Here is a 16,837-nt window from a genome sequence, read left to right on the forward strand (position 1 = left end):
TGGTCAATTCTAGAAATAACAATGGACTGTCAGTAAAAACTAGATCTGACTGAAAAATCGATTTGTTAAAATATGACAAAATATCCACATATGATAAAATATCCACCCGCTTTGTTAAAGCAGGAGTTCATTATTACTTTTCCCTATAGTTACAACTAGTTTTACCTAAAAACGTGTTTTAACGGTGAGTGTGCTCCGTTAAAACTGACTTTAACTCGTCAGAACGGGTATTAACTGAAAAATATTTAGGGAATACCGGTATTGTCAAATACATTTGATTATTTCTGGAATTAACCATGTTAATGCTAGTATTGACGAAAGGCTTTTGATAAAACTAGTTTTGACTAGTTAAATCGGGTATTGACGGAATTCGGGTTCTAACGGTAACATATACACATGTTATAGATTTTACTAGGTTTAATTTTTAATTTAATGAAATTAGAACGGAAAATATAACAATTGATTTTACGGATGAAGAACGTCGTACTGGCGAGGGATTTCGACGCCTGGAAAATTCTTCGTGCGATTTTATATGAGACCAAGACGATAGACCCCCCCCCCCGAGAATTGTATAGTCAAGCATCAAAAGTGACCAAGCATCCACGTCTCCAGTTTATGTTACGTAAAGGCCTCTCGTAAACTATCCCCGACGATATATTGCATATAAGTATGAGACGACGCGTTAGACAGTTCGAGTGAGTGCAGTCATAACGGCAGCAGTAAATAAAATAAGAATTCCGTTCAAATGGATATTAGAGTTATAATAAAATTACGACGACGAAACACTACTCCGAACCTACTTCTAATGTTACCTAAGTTTAAGTAAGACGCGCGACAACTAGTCTCTTAACTATGCAAGTCCGACCGTCGCGAATTCGTTCGATTTACGGCCGTAAATCGCGACGCGGTATGGGAATGACCTATCGAGAACTATCTTTACATCGGTAAACCCTATCACAATTGACTTCGCAGACGGTATTTAGCGCCGGTGTCCCCGGTCGCCGGTCGTATCTGCGCCGCGTCTCTGCCTATTTGTCTCGTCGCACGACAACGAACTCGGCCGGAATTTCCCGTCTGCGCGAGCGGAACGTAACGTCGCACGATAAAGGCACTCGGGGTATGGCACCCTCGCAAAAGTCGTAGACTCGCCCCCGGGGGACAATGCTCGGACCCACCGTCCTTTCCGCTTCAGCGCGCCGTGCCTTCAGCGCCCGGCACGCACATGTGTGTGTGTATGCCGGTCCCCGTGTCGCCGAAATGTGTCGGAAAATGGAATTTCTACGAAGGAACTTTGTGCACGTGTCCCTCGTGAAGTGGCGCGGTCCAGATAACATCGCCGACGCGTATACGAGTTGTCGCGTCTAAAAGATACGTATGCAAATAACATCACATGCAAATGTGTCGTTACGCCGAAATTGTTGATACCTTCAATATTGTTAGTTTTAAGATATCATATTGGGATAGTATATTTGACTCGGCCAAATTCGCTGTGTACGTGCGTAATAGAAATTCCATGTTCGAACATTTCTCGTACGTATCTCGCGATCTGATACCGTTTCTCATGTTCGCGAACATAAAATTCGTTTATTTGCAAGGAATGCAACGAACAAAAATTCTACGAGGCATTAACGCGATATATGTGTAGAGAAAGACGATAATATGTTATATATTTTCTGGAAAAAAACCGTTTCTTGAAATTGGAAAAATATCTCTTTATAATAAAGTGGAATAAGTAAAGGGGCAAATTGAAAATAAGAAATAAATAAGAAATATTAAATTAAATATGAAATAAATGTAATAAATAAATAAAAAAATAAAAAACCATGTTATTTTAAAAACATATTCTTTTCTCATTATATCTACTTTTTTTATCTGACTTTGATTATATTTAGTTATTATGTATATTTCTCGTCTCTGTATTTTCATGTTTTTCCAGCAGAACGTAATCACCGCAAATACAGGATTTTTACTATTTGCCGTGAATACACGTTTTACTATTTTTATAAATAATGTAAATCTTAAAATATAGAAAAAGCTCGCATTCTCTAATTTATCTTAATATTGAGTTATATAGACATAGTGCAATTTTAATACGTACGTAATTACACATGCCATTTTCAGATAAAAGCATGTGTAACAGAACTAGCATTCAATGTCTCCACTTCCGCTTTGAAATAAAAACTGGTCAGGGACGATTCAGTTGAATATGTACGCGCAAGAGATTTTTCCAACTTCGAAAATATCTTGAAACGCGGTGAATGTGAATTCGAGTTCCGCTTCGACGTCTCTTCAATGTAATTACTCGCGAAGGAAACTTCTCGGCACGATAAGCCGTCTTTAAATCCGTACGTTGATTTAAATAAACATTTAACACACTCAGCAAGTGACGTCGGACGGCTGCCAAACGTACATCTGTATGTCAAAAGCTATGTGCAAAAGCACGCGTTAATTCACTTCGCCGCATTAATTACGGCTAATTAAATATTTCTACAGGAGGGGGATGGCGGGGGAACGAAAGAGCATTCTATCCGTTATATCGAATAGAGGACATTTGACGCCACCGCAGGCAAGTGTCGACTGAGCCACCCTCGCTTTGAACCCCGTAATCGACGCATTCGCAGTAATGATCCCGTGGTTAACGCTAATGCGCGGCAGACGACTATCTTATTTCGCGTGTGCCCGAAATGGGATATTTCTCTTGGAATATATATATCTCTCTCTTCCTCCTATACAAAAACCTGATGCAGAAGGATACTCGCGTGAAGAGCGCGGCTCACCAGTTCCCGAGTCTCGATTCAGATGTAGCGCAGTCACGCGATCGTTCTCACAGGAGATATTCTCGGTCTGTCTGACATAATGCTGACAGTTACCACTTCACCGATCCACGGAATCGCATATCTTTCTTGTAAAAAAATCACCGGGCCTTCCATAGGTATTTGGACGAAATGTTACTCTTCAATTTGCGAACCTTAAGGTCGATTGTATTTATTCCGTCTACGCTCGCAATTCCGTGGATACACCCTAATATTTTGGTTTTGCATCGATAACGAGGGTGAGGAAAGAGCGTGTTTTACGTATGACAAAGATTTTCTTTTCATCTTTGTACATCGTATTGCAATCTGTCCCGATACATCAATTTTATTCTCTTTTCCATTCACGTTCGTTACTTAGTCATGTCCGGCTCAATCTATAGGCTATTATTAGTGGATAATTGACTTATCGAAAAAAAAATGGGCATACCTGCCTCATGCAACCCGGGCTTTCATTTCGGATTACAATGGCGCGGTGGGGGAAGCGCAAGCACGCGTATTACGCATCGCTGATCGTCGGAGGCATAATTGCGTATAAACGAATACGCAGGCATGCAGTTAATTGCACATTATTTCAGCGTGACGCGCGCGGCCACGTCGTAAATAAAAAATGAAATGGAAATCTCTGTAACACCCGTGCAACATTCTTGCGGTTTAACGTCGAAACCAAAATTCGTTCATTTGAAACCGAGAAAACCGAGTATCCCGACGTTCTATACGTATACAGCCGAGTAAATGTTTATCTTCTATACAAAGAACGTGACAACTCCGCCAATTAAGAAATTTTTAGGGATCGCATCGCTTGCAGTAGAACTTTATCCTTTGAATATGTCTAACGAGATATGGGCGCAGGTGTGCGTCCGAAGTTCCCCGAAAGGCAAGTAAATTATCAACAAAAAGCAGAATGGTACACAGTTAAAAGTTAAGTGTCTTCCCCAAGCAGTTCAATGGTTGATTCCAAGTTAAACTACAAAATTTTTTTACGTAAAACGCTTACTGCGAGAAAAGTAGAAAATTAAGGAGGAAAATCTCTCGCGAAGACGGACCGTATATACAAATAGAAGAAGATACAATAATTGTAATGTGCAGCGGCGTATCTCTAATTTCTGAGAATACGCGCCACTCGGGACCATAATCCTTTTCCTCCGGGAATTATCCAAGCAATTATTGTTTGCTCACAAGCGCACCGTTACAAGTAGTGTCCTACCTTTTAACTAAAATTAAAAGTTTGCACGCGACTGATACAATTGTCTTTTAAGTTACCCTGCTTGCGCGAACTTTGATTGTGCCTGTCCTAACTATGCCGCGCCGACGTAATCACTGATACGATAAGAGAAGAAAGTCTTGTCGGGAAATTAACGAAACGCTGAAAATGCATCTGTGATTTCTAAATAGTTATCTCCCGCGTTAAATTTTGAATTTATATCACGACGAAGTTATGGCATTTGTGGATTTCCATCCGAGATTCGAGATATTTCTGTTTCGAGGCAAGAGAGTTTCTAAAATTAAATAAATCCCGTCGCTGTAAAATAAATAGGATTGGATGACAAACGTTCGAGTGACGATGCCACGTCGATACGATCAGTGGTGCAAAGTGGATCGACAATTATGCTTCACGGTCCGTCAAGCTCTCCACGACGATGGGAGGTAGGGATGGTTAAGCTCCGAAGCAGAATGTCAATGAATAAACGTAAATTATGCACGCCGTAAACCAAGTGAGGAATTCTAATAATCAATCGAAAGCTAAGCTTTATTGCTCACGTGTCGGTGGATGAGATTAATGAAATGTATACCGAATGTGATATATAATTCCCGCAGTTAATTATAACAAAACTAATGTTAGTTAGTTAATAATGTATTATACATTACTAGTTATGTTATACTGCAAACCACAGTTTCGATTAAACTATATGACACACACACACACACACGAGAACCAAAACTCGGGAGGATATCCAAGCGTCGTCCAGTCGCGATTCAGGGGGTATTCTACTTCTTAATTATATTAGAAATTTAGCTCACGTTCCCTCGCGGATGAAACTGACACGGATGAAACTTAACTTCAAAATCAATTTTGCGCGTCAATCAGAAATAGGAATCATGTCGATATCTTGTACCTTCCTCGCAGTAACGGCGAACATCGTTACCCTGAAACTTCCCGGAGGCGGAAGGCCTACAATCGCGACGAGTGCCGTGCGACAACTGCGAACTAACTGCATTCAAAGCAAAGTCGAAGCACTGCATATGTCCTCCTACGTCGAGAAAGCGGGAAACTGGACGGGGGCCGAGTCAGTGGCCGCGCGGACATTCTCGGTATGTGTCGATGAGAGAAAGAGGGAGAGAGGGACGAAGAGAGGGAGAGAAAGAGACAGAGAGAGAGAGAGAGAGAGAGGAATGAGGGAGAGCAAGACTCACCATCAGCAACTTGACCTTGTTAACCAAAGGGGACGTTGTAAGGAACTTGTTGACGGCCGTCAATATTTTCCCTTCCAACGTGGCAGCGCTTTCGGCGTCTTGTCCTCGCGAGCATCCGGGCCCGATGTCCGCCCCCTCGCCGGGACTGGGCAACAACTCCCGGCAGTCGCCCGGCCCGAGATCCCTCTTCTTCAGCTCTTCCCGCGGGCCCTCGTGGCTCTGCTCTTCTCCTGTGCACCGCCGCACCCTCAACGATCGCGCTTGGCACGTGTCGGCATCAGAACCGGCGACCGGCTGGCCCGGGGGCGATTCTCCGAGCCCTTAGGGCATCCAGCGGCTTCGTCCCGTCTCGTTCTTGGATGGAGAACACCGTTTCCAGAAACTCGCTGAGTTTTAAGCCGGCTAATCCACCGACCTTTGTGTCCAGCGGGAACTTTACCGACCTCTCTGGATGACGCACCTGCGTGTATTCTCGCGGTACCAAACAAAGCGAGGCTGGTATCAGCGTTAATCGGTTACTTGTACTAATGGCGGATTAACCGGCACCGGCACGCCAAAGAAATTGCGCGTCGCTCTCGGATAATTGTAAGATTCGGCACGCTGATACGCGTGATGCGCAATGATGAAACTTTTACGAACAATTCTCTCCCGCTTTTTTTCTTTATCCTCGGATATTCGTTGCCGGAGAAATCACGGTGTCATAGTTTTGGACGATGAATTGCTGATGAACTTCGACACAGAATGACGATAGTGCCGTGCACGCGACGTTGGCCGCGAGCTTCCGGGTGTTTGTCACTCCTAGAGGTCCCGACAGTGGCGCGTTCTCGACGTGGACTGAAGTCCGGAACGGTCCAACGGATGCTGCGACTCGCTCCAGAGGCCGAAGAACGCGCGAGCGCGCGAGAGGAACGCGGCGTGCGAGATATGGAAGGGGGAGGAAGAGGGAGCGATGGAGAGAGAGAGGGTGGCGGTAGCGAGACGCGAGAGGGAGGATTCTCTCGTGGAAAATGGAGGAACGCGAGATCTTCTATCTCTCTCTCCCTTTCTCCATCTCTCTTTCTCCATCTACCTTTCTATATCTTTATCTCCGTCTCTGTTCGATGACGAAGGGGCGCAGAGTGGGTTATAGGAGGGTCGTAGGGGCTCTCTCGGGGGTTCGGAGGTTCGGAGTTTCGACGCCACTAGTTGCTGGTAAACCTCGCAGATTTTCGCGCCTGATGCGACGTCGGCCACTCCGACGTTCCCTATTTTCACTCCCTCTCTATTTTTTTCTCTCCATCTCCCCCTCTAGTCCGAGATATCCGATGGGTTTACACGAGTTACAGGTTGGCCGGGTGGATGTTTTTGTAGATGTTATCGGGGAATTGATACCCTCATGAATCTGACATGATACAGAAAAACGGCATCGTTCAGATAGTGTATCGCCGGTGGTATTCCTGTGGGAAAACGAAGAGCATTAGAACGAATTTGATTTATTTGTATTGCCACGTGATCCCGCATTTGATTTTCAAACGGATAATAAACTCGACGGTTACGACGATGTATTGGTATGTGCAATTATTGATTAAATTCGACCGAACAGAGTCCGCGGTTTTTCGTTTATACGCAAGAGATGCGAAGCACGAGGAATCGTGAAATCGAGATTCAAATTGAAAGACTTCGCGGAGCTGTTACGTGGGCAATATGTACTTTATGCATATAGAAATAATCCATCAGCCGGAAGAGTTTTTATTCGCGAGCGAATACGTGTAGAGGTATACGTGGACGGGATCACTTTGCCAAACACGTCTGGAATTGGCGTTCCCGGTACATCACCGATCGATTGTTAGTTCTGCTATTCCGGAAAAAGGGAAAGTTGAATATATGTATGTACCTGTGCCTTTTTCTCAAATTGGTCCGCCCTGCGCGCTTTCTCCCTGTTAGTCCTTATTTGCCTCAAAAACGCTCGGCGCGATTTGTCAACATTCTCTTAACCACGTTGATCCCCTGTAAGCCGAACATCACCGGTGAATTCGGGGGATGAAGAATTTCGGGCAATTAACGGCGACCGGCCGGAATCAAGCGTTATCGAACCGTCATTAACGCACTTCTGCAGAAATCAACTTCCTTAGGCAGTCTCGAGGATATTACCTTCGTTAGCGTCCAGCTATACCGGGTGAACTGAACAGTTAACTCAAGGTCGGCTGCAAGAAAACGTTAATGGAACGGATTGAGAAGCGAAACTGATGGCGGAACTGGAGTTCGCGGCGGTCCACGGGACGTTATATAAATTATTATTTGCGCGATAAACGGAGATTTAGCACGGCGGATCTATGTACTTTCGGCCGAGTTGCCGTAATCTTCCAAGTGTCTTTAAAGGCTTTTGTGGAGAATATTTCTTTGTTTCCATCGCCGCGTCCTGTCCATATTTACCGCAATGCTCACGTGGGCGGCCGTCATTATCCGTATTGGCATTGTTTTCTGACACGCGGGCCGCTTTTATCAACGGCGTCGCGGCTATATCGGCACCGCGCACGTTCCACGTTCCGTTTCTTTCGCGAAACCCCGCGCCCGCGTTAAATCACGTTTAATGTCAAGAATGGCTCAGCTCTCGACCAGCTCTTCAACAATGGCCGGGCGACCTTCCTCGCCGGGCTCGCACAAAGGAGGCGCGCTTCCTTCACGGATTCATCGCGAAAAATCACGGCGTTCTAACGATCAGCTAATTCGCGCTCGTCGCACCCCATACGGTTTTTGCAAATCTCCTACCGCTAACGGCACTCTGCTGATTAGCCTTATCTAAATAATTCTCTCTAGGAGATAAGTGAAACTCGGCAAGCCACAATACAGAGACAATCTCCTGCAATAAAGGAAAGAATTTATTTTTTAATTAGTCACATAGTTTTCAAGAGGAATGATTTTGAATTACTGTTGATTAATAAAATAATTTTTAGATTATTATCATGAAGCGCATTGATACCGTTATTAAAAACTTGCAGTTAATTATTAGAAAATCAATATCCTCTGATTAGCGAGCAATGTCTAATCAAGTATAAAATGCGCACTCTATTTTCGCGTCAAACATTTTCTCCGAAAAGTACGCATAGAGAAAATGCACTCCAAACTTTTTACTTGCGTTTCCTTTTCTGAGACATCACTTCTCAGATATCCTCCGCGTAATCATCGGCTCGTTATCTCTATTATGCCGAGCTTTGTGTTATAAGTTTTATAGACAAGCAAGAAGAGAACTGAAGGAGGTCATAAATCAGTAGAAAAGCTTCGTGTTGCCTTTCAATTCAGCGCCGATATATCCTGCTACATTCTTGCGCGACACACCGCGTGACGCGCATTCTCTCATTCCGTATCGTGGCTCGCGCAAGCTGCCTCGGATTTCATTAACACAATCCCAGCTAAACTTAATTGTCGTAATTCCCAGGGCTTTTACATTTAATATCGCGCTAAAAGGATTAACCTACGCTTAATAACCGACAAATGCTGCCGCGTGCCGCGGCGCGATACGATCAATTTCGAATTTACGCATAGAACGGACGCGACTCGGTTAAAATGGAGCTTGATCGGTGCATTCTGTCGCGGCTATTCATTGAAATACGACCGTCGAAATTGGATAACCACCGCCCGTTGATTTACCCTTTTCACGGTCTTTGATGAAAACGCCCTTAGCGGCGGCTAACGAATATCAGAGTTGCAATGTTGCAACGCGCGGTTCATTACGCTTTAAGCTCGTGGTATGTACGCGATTCGCGTACAAACCGTCGCGCGTTTTTTGCGGAAAAACGCTTCGGTGAAGCGCCGTAGATTTAAAATTCTTTTTTGGAAATTGATTTACGAGGCCGCGGCGCGAATATAATCTACTCGAATTATAGGACATTCCAGATTTTCTTTCTACCGCGGGCCGGCCGAAATTCAATCTTCGTGGTTCGGTGGTCTAGATAATTTTCAGCGCGGCGCGTTACAAGGATGCACGGCGCAAAATATCGCGGGATCAGGGTCATACGCTTAATCGTGGATACGCTATAATCTCCTGTTGCGGTTACACGCGCACATCATGAGCATTATACTGCGAGAGTACATAATGTGTGGCGGGAAACGTGAATAGATAATCCAATCTGAGGTCTGCTTTGTGCGAATAATACGATAGATGGGATCCTGATTGAGTTTCGTTCTCGTTTGACGGGTATTTCGGGCGGCTTCCGAATTAGAATTATCGCTGGCGCATTGGTATCTGTATCGGGCCAGAAAAGTTCTGAATGGGCTTCTACAAATGACGTTCGCCGAGCACAACTATCATGCGAGTTTGCATCGGCTGCAGGGATAGCAGTTCCAAGTACCTATAAAACATATAATTCGTAAATACAACGAAAAAAATTTAATATATTTTTCAAAATATATGATATATAGTATAGTAAATTATACAGCATAATATATTAACGAATTAAAGGATATTTATTTATGACGGAAAGTTGAAGTTATTTCTCGAATTAATATTTCTGTAAAAAGCAACTCTCTTTGAAGCGGAAGAAATTATATGATATTCTGAGAAATGAGAAATGAGATGTCTTTGAAATATTACGTCAAAACATAAATATCCTCATTTTTTAATTAAGAGATACAGATGAAAAATGAGCTTTAGTTGTAGCTGTTCTTATATTTATATCTGATACATATATTTTTATCATTTCTATTCTAATCCTTATTTTTCTTATTTGCATTTTGCTCTAATTTTTCCTGAATGTTTATTGCATTATCGTGCGTACGTAGGCGTAAATGTCATGAGTCTGCAGGTAGTATATTGTGCTCGGATCCATGGGAAGGGTTGCCACCTCTCCAGGTTTGACCCAGAAATTCTAGGTTTTGATGGCTTATATCTGGGTTCCGGGTTTGGTCATTATTTCTCCGGATTGCGTGAAATATAAACCACCTCATCTAATTTTTAATAAAAAATTAAAAATAAATTTGGCCAATTTCCTGAGTAAATGGCGTTGGGAAAAAACTGAAGGGGATGAAATTGGGATAAATTCCGTTCCAAACTCGATGTGTACCTTACAATTAATGGTTGCGTTCAGTAGAGAGAGTACCTCACAAGAGCGCTTAGCGACTGTTGTTTGTGACTAGAGTATTCTTTTAGATTCTTGATTCAGGAGAATATAACAATTAGGAGCGTTTAATGATTATCGTTTAATCATTATTTATATAATTTACATATTTTTAGTTTATTAATTGTTAGAATTTTATTTTATTTCTTGATTATTTAGTCATTTCTTATCTTCTAATATTTTTGACTTCTTTTTGACAATTTTTAATAAAATACTTGATGCATATTAACTTGTTTTTTTTTGTCTTCTGGGTCAAAACGATAGTTTAAGTGGCAACCCTATATCCATGAATTTGCTAAGCTCAAATTACTGTACGGATCAGTCATCGCTGCGGGAAAAAAATAGTTTCTTTTTTAAATAAAATTTTTGTCAGTAAAAATATAGAATATAGCACTATAGCTAGTAGTAGAAGCAGGACATTTTGCAAGATTTATACACAATTACGCCAGTACTAATGCTAATACGTGGAAAAAAGCACGCTTCATAAATAATTCTATTCAAAATGGCATTCTTAAACATAAAAATATATGAAAATAAATTTAACCCTCTATGGCCCATGCAGTTTCATAAACTGGTCCTATTACTACGTTTACGCGAGCGTTACTTCTGTAGTAACTTATGATAATTCCTTCGCGTAAACGGGATTTTGTAGTAACTTACGATAATTTACTCCGCGTAAACAAGTGAATTATCGTAAGTTACTACAGAAGTAACGCTCGCGTAAACGTAGTATATAACACGCCATGTAACTTTGAAGTTACACATTTATATATTTGTAAGTTTTAAGTCTTATTTCATTTTCTTACCATAACTTTGTGACTTCCAAGTTACAAACCGGTTTTTTTAATAATAAAAAGTTTAAAAATTGTAATAAATTGTTAGTTTTATCCAAATTTAAGGTTAATGTTTGCTAGTTTTGTTATACAAGTGTTTTTAGACATGAAAAATTGAGTTATAGAGGGTTAAATAAATATTTGTATCAAAGTATAATAATATTAATAATAATAATAAAATTAATAATAAAAGAAAATACCAGTGCGCAAGGAGAGAAAGTCAAGTCCGTGAGAGAAAGCCAGAAAGCTGAGAAAGCACAGAAAGCAGCACAGTAGCACCCTCTAGCGCAACGAATTTAATCTAAAGTGGCTCCGTTAGCTTCTTATGGTAAAAGCAATGATATCAATCGATAAACTATTTTCGGTTGTCTCACGGTTCGCGATTTTAGGATGAGATTCAATTAGGATTCTTTGGAATTTCAATTAATATATAAGCCCTTATCTAATTATATTCTTTTAATACTCCAATTTTTGAGAGTTCAAGCTTGCACAGTTCGTCAGATACTTGCCGAAGGTTAGGAAATTTCGTAATGTTATCGCTAAAGTCGCTGGCAATTTTACCGAACGTCGTTAATTGCCTACATTATTTTGTAATTGTCGTCACTAATTGCAGACGTCACCAGAGGCTTCTCTCTGCTTATGCTAGTCGCCGCATATACAACACGGCGGAGTAATTTTCAAACATTTTAAACGAACGCTCGCATGGATCGAGCATATATGACGCGTTTTAACCAATCAGAGAAACTTGCAGAATCAGCTGATTTCATTCATGAATCACGTGTGATGCAGATACACGTCAATGTAAAATACATTACATGTGTAATTATTACATATTTTATACAATAATATAAATATTTAATAAATAATTTAATATATAATTACCTATTAATATTATAATATAATATATATGATTACTACATATTTTTTATAGTAATATATTTTACATCCGTTTTACTCGTAAAATATAAAAAATTATTTATATAAAAGCTGCGCCGACACTGTCGGTAAGCGTGTACATACAGAATTGGGCCCCAGCAGAAAACAGACCCCCTAGGGATTACCGATTCTGTTTATATACAGTTGGCAGCAATAGTTTAACTCCGGTTTAACGGACTGCTGGCGATTTGAAAGTTGAACGTGTTTATTTCACGAACGTGCGTGAACGTGATTATGGTCACTATTTCACAATAATGTTGCATTTATTTTACAGAAATCGATAGAATATTTTACCGGAGTGTCATACAACTTGCACGAGCGATACAATAAATGTGAATGTGCAACTCAAATCCCATTGACCTTTCCTTCAATCGTTCCTTCCATGTGCTCGATAATTGTGTTTATTTCCCTTCTTCCCTCTGTGCGTTTGTTTACTAAAGATCATATAGCCGTGGAAAATTTCGAGGCCTCTAAATTGGATCGCATTCGTGGCGAAGTAGCAAAAGAGACGTTAGAGTGAAATAAGAAAATTTAAAAGAGATCGTGAGAATGACATCTAATTGGTACGCGACGGACTCGGTGTGCGATTCGCAAAACTTTAATTTGCGATTCTCCGCGGGTTCCAGTATCGAAGACTCTTCGCCGCAACGTTTTGTTACAAACGGGAAGACGGAGGACGACATTATTGTGATTAGCGACTCCAGTTGCAGCTCATCCCCCGTGCCCACTGCCAAAATGCGTGTGCCAAGATGCAGATACGATTCAACTTCTAATGTTCTTAATGTTAGAAATAAGGAATACCAAAAGCTACATTTCTTGGAGGTTTCTTCTTCTTCAGAGAGCGAAAAGGAAAGGGAGTCTGATTCATCGTGGAAGCAATCTGATAATAAATTTTCAAAGAAGAAACCTATAAATAGAACTGTTGTGGTTAATGAGACACCTACTGAGGCGTCGTTAACTTCTAACGATACCTTATTAACTTCTGACAGTGCCTCAACCAATGACAAAACTGCTATCAACAGCAATATAATAAACTATTACAGAGATCAAGTAGATAAATCTAGTAGATATATTAATGATAGAAGTCCTATGTTAATTACAGAGCAAGAAAAAAATTTGAAACTAAGAGAGAAATACAATACTGAAAAGATGAATGGAATAATTAAATCAAGTGGTGCCACGTACAGTGATAGTCCTAATGTTCTCAGTAAACATCCAACTTTCAATACTCCGAAGCAAGATAGTACAGGAAAAATCAGACTTACAAAGAAAGACACTCACAAAATTTTGAAGAATATTAAGTATACGCAAGTTGTATATGATTCTCCCAGAGAGAAGAAAGAAGATAAGGTAGTAATTAATGAGAGCACAGATATAGATGAAGATATAATGCATCCAGCTATATCACCTAGTTATAATAGAAAAATACAGCCTCCCAGCGATAGCCCTGACGTTATCGATACCAGTCTTAAGAAAGATATTTTACAAGTGGGTTTGTCTGAATCACCCAAGCCGCACACGGACGTATCGAGGGTAATGGATTCTTACAGACCTCTGTCTGAAAAGAGAAAGGAGCAGGTCTTGGAATGGCTTCTGAAGACAGATGTATCTGATTCTCAGAGCGATAGCTCTTTGAATACTGTACCCCCAAGTAATAGAAACAGTAACTCTGGTAACAGCAGCCTAGAAAGATTGGAACAGAACTATGAGACTCCAAATAACAGAGAGAGAATCAACAAAACACGAACTTACGAGAAGCAAAAGACAATTATAAATTCTGACAGAGTGGCTAATTCATTCTTCACGGGTCGAACTACACTGGATGAATATTTTAAAAAATCCAAGAATAATTCTAAATTCTGTACACCAGATAATAAACCAAAGCTTTTACCAAAAGTACAAACAAATACATTTAAAACTAAGGATGAAATGGACTGCGCGGGTATTTTAGATAAACTGTATGGTACAGCATGGAGAGATAAAGCTAACGTGTTACTTCCAACAACTGAACCACGGAAGACGTCTGCTCAAACAGTGAATAGGACAGTCCAAACGGAACGGTAATTTATATATATTTTTGTTGTATTATTTTATATTTTAATAAAAACATGTCTAATAAATTATATTTTATTACAGGAAACCTGTATCAACGAATCAATATCGTGCAGTAGATTTGGACTCAAATAAGTCTGACCAAGGTAAAGAATTTTGTCATATTTTATTGAAGTTTGATTTGTGTTAATACAATTTCCTTTAAAAACACAAATTTTGTTTTAGTTGAAAACAATACTAAACCAAATCAAAGAAGGAACATCCAAGGAAAACAAAAGAAAATGGATAGTTTTATCGACGATGAATCATTATCAGGGAGTGATAGTGAAAGTGCATATCACACTGCATTAACAAATCCTACAACTGTTACAAGTCATTCAACCAAATCCGTGCCAGTGCCATCATCAATTAAACGGTACTATAAAATTGTCATTTATTTCAATAGAGTACTGAATTTAATTAAATGTTTCATATAGTCTTCAGACACTATGTGATACGGATACTGACGATGACGATGATAAATCTAGCAGTGAGCCTAAGAATTTGCAAGGAAGAAAATTATCATTTAGCGACGACGAAAGTTCTAGCACGAGCGAATTTGAACCTGGAGATTATGTACCACCAAAATACGTCCGTAATAAAGGTAAGAAATGGATGATAAAATTTGTTTAAATGAAAATGAAAATAACTTAGAATATTACTAATGGAGCCTGCATTCAATAATATAATGTTTAATTTTCAGAAGTTACTAAAAGACCAATATTATTCAAAGCACCTAAATTTGAATCAACTATGACTAAGTCTATGGAATGCAAAACCTTTCTGGCATCTTTGTCAAATACAGTTCCAATGAGTCAGGCTCATCCAAACGCAAAGAAATATAGATTGGATTACAAAAATAATAAGGAGGAGTTGTGTAAAAAATTATACGAACTGTACAACGAGAAAGTATTTAACAATAAGTTACCTCGAGATACACCCATTGAATGGAACGTTCGTATGAGAGGGACTGCTGGATATTGTTACAACAAAAAATTGGTCAAAAGTCTTACGGGTAGTATCATTAAATCTTCAAGAATTGTGTTAGCAACAAAAGTACGTAAAGTCTTTATTTCTTTTTTTTATTATTATACATGTATAAGTATATAACCAATCATAGCTAAAATTATTTTTGTAGATTGTAGATACGCCAGATAGACTAAGGGATACTTTGATTCATGAAATGTGTCACGCTGCATCGTGGATAATAGATGATATCTCGGATGGTCATGGAGTTTTTTGGACAAGATGGTACGTCACGATGCAATATTTTATAACTATCGAATAGTTCAATTGTATTAAGTAATGAATTTTGGAATAAAATAGTTTGAAAATTCTACGCAATGAGTGCAACAATCGTTTATACCGGTCAGAATTTTACATAATTTACTTCATATTACAGGGCTAACAAAGCAATGAAGACGTTTCCTGAATTGCCGCCAATTCGTCGATGTCATAGTTACGAAATTAAAACTAAATTCACGTATAGATGCATAGAATGCGGATACAGGTACCGAATATTGATTATGATGAAAATTGATTTAAAAATCGCGTCTGTTATATTTCTAAAACACATAATTTTTTGCAGTGTTGGAAGGCACTCAAAATCCTTGGATATCGATAAAAAACGATGTGGCTATTGTTACGGAAAGTTCGAATTGTTGATTAACAAAACGACGAAGTCCGGTACCGTGCAAGTGCCGACACCGAAGAGAGAACCTACCGGTTTTGCGCTTTACGTGAAGCAAAATTACAATTCGGTGAAAAAGGAGAAGAGTAACTTGAAGCACGCTGATGTGATGAAGCTTTTAGGTCAGCAATTTTCGGCAATTAAAATAACAAAGAAAACTGGCACAGCTAGCAATTAAAAACTTGACTCAGGGACGCCTGACTAAATATCAAACATGTATAACTTATTTAGGTATTCGAATATTTTATAAGCGATTTTAAAAATCCGCGTAGTTTGTAGTTTTAATTAGTATGTCCTAATTTTAGAGCAGGTTTTGAAGCTGATAATTGTATGTATTTAGATTTCAGTAATGCATGTTTTATCAGGGTGAGATCATACATGCAATTACAGTGTAAATATTAGGAAATATTGTATTTTGGAAGACTGATGCTTTTTTTACTATTACAGGCACTGGAATGTGAGATATCTTGTATATTCCGCGTGTCACATCTATATGTATGTAAGCTACTTTCCTGTGTGAAATATTTATATAGATCATATGAGATAATATTTTATAAATGTAGATTATATTTAGGAACGCGTACAAGTACTCTTTAATATTAAATGATAATTAAGATTTGTAGCAGTGTTCAATGACGACAACATAAGTGCTTAAGAGTGCTGTTTTGTTAAGCAAGGACTAAATTATTTTAATAAAATCTTGATAAAAAAGAGATCCTTATAAATTTATAATTTTGCATCACTGTCCAAGCCTTCGAGAATTCCTCCGCGGTACGACAAACTCTTTACCCTTTTGTGCTTAAATTTCTCGCAAGTTACTCTCCCATTAATTGTATACAATTTACTATTTGCCGTCTAATTTGATCGATACGTCGAATTTAAAGTCACAATCTGTCAGATCAGCTGCTCGATGACGGTAGCGTTCACGATGCACGAATATTCAGATTCGGCCGCGTCCAAAATTGACGC

General features: G+C 39.6%; 2 protein-coding genes and 1 long non-coding RNA gene across 6 annotated transcripts in view; 1 reads left to right on the plus strand and 2 right to left on the minus strand.

The window, feature by feature from the left end:
- The window catches only part of LOC139770922 (uncharacterized), a 55,387-nt gene extending 50,029 nt beyond the window's left edge, over positions 1–5,358 (minus strand). The window contains exon 1 of one of the 2 annotated variants that reach the window (XM_071703227.1): positions 5,226–5,358. In XM_071703227.1, the coding sequence (XP_071559328.1) occupies positions 5,226–5,228 (3 nt within the window). In that variant the 5' untranslated portion in view covers positions 5,229–5,358. Of the gene's footprint in view, positions 1–4,927; positions 5,067–5,225 lie in introns of those variants that run through there. The other variant, XM_071703218.1, reaches the window with a different exon arrangement.
- A 37-nt stretch (positions 5,359–5,395) lies between these two features.
- LOC139770943 (uncharacterized) lies at positions 5,396–11,418 on the minus strand. Its single transcript, XR_011717853.1, has 3 exons — positions 11,352–11,418; positions 7,099–9,553; positions 5,396–6,661 (listed from the first exon to the last, which is right to left on the minus strand). It is a non-coding gene; the product is annotated as an uncharacterized lncRNA (long non-coding RNA).
- Positions 11,419–12,260: 842 nt separating this feature from the next.
- LOC139770964 (uncharacterized) lies at positions 12,261–16,583 on the plus strand. Of its 3 annotated transcripts, none has more exons than XM_071703306.1 (8): positions 12,261–14,147; positions 14,224–14,285; positions 14,365–14,554; positions 14,616–14,782; positions 14,882–15,234; positions 15,317–15,429; positions 15,581–15,990; positions 16,316–16,583. In XM_071703306.1, the coding sequence occupies exons 1-8, from the start codon at positions 12,637–12,639 to the stop codon at positions 16,327–16,329; spliced, it is 2,820 nt and encodes a 939-aa protein (XP_071559407.1). In that variant the 5' UTR covers positions 12,261–12,636; the 3' UTR covers positions 16,330–16,583. The 3 variants fall into 3 exon arrangements, with proteins under 3 accessions (XP_071559407.1, XP_071559417.1, XP_071559399.1); XM_071703316.1 differs by having other exon boundaries at positions 15,581–15,688; positions 15,767–16,583; XM_071703298.1 differs by having other exon boundaries at positions 12,262–14,147; positions 15,581–16,583.
- Positions 16,584–16,837: the final 254 nt, after the last annotated feature.

This window comes from Temnothorax nylanderi, unplaced genomic scaffold, assembly GCF_030848795.1.
Source record: "Temnothorax nylanderi isolate EJ_2023f unplaced genomic scaffold, tnyl_v1.0 TNYL_tig0003_pilon, whole genome shotgun sequence".
NCBI lineage: Eukaryota > Metazoa > Arthropoda > Insecta > Hymenoptera > Formicidae > Temnothorax > Temnothorax nylanderi.

What these genes read in the sequence shown, in the direction of transcription:
- LOC139770964 (XM_071703298.1), top strand. Translation starts at nt 12,637, where the DNA reads ATGACATCTAATTGGTACGCGACGGACTCGGTGTGCGATTCGCAAAAC. An exon ending in CTCAAATAAGTCTGACCAAG is followed by an intron (nt 14,286 to 14,364) that starts GTAAAGAATTTT and finishes ATTTTGTTTTAG; the next exon opens with TTGAAAACAATACTAAACCA. An exon ending in GAATTGTGTTAGCAACAAAA is followed by an intron (nt 15,235 to 15,316) that starts GTACGTAAAGTC and finishes TTATTTTTGTAG; the next exon opens with ATTGTAGATACGCCAGATAG.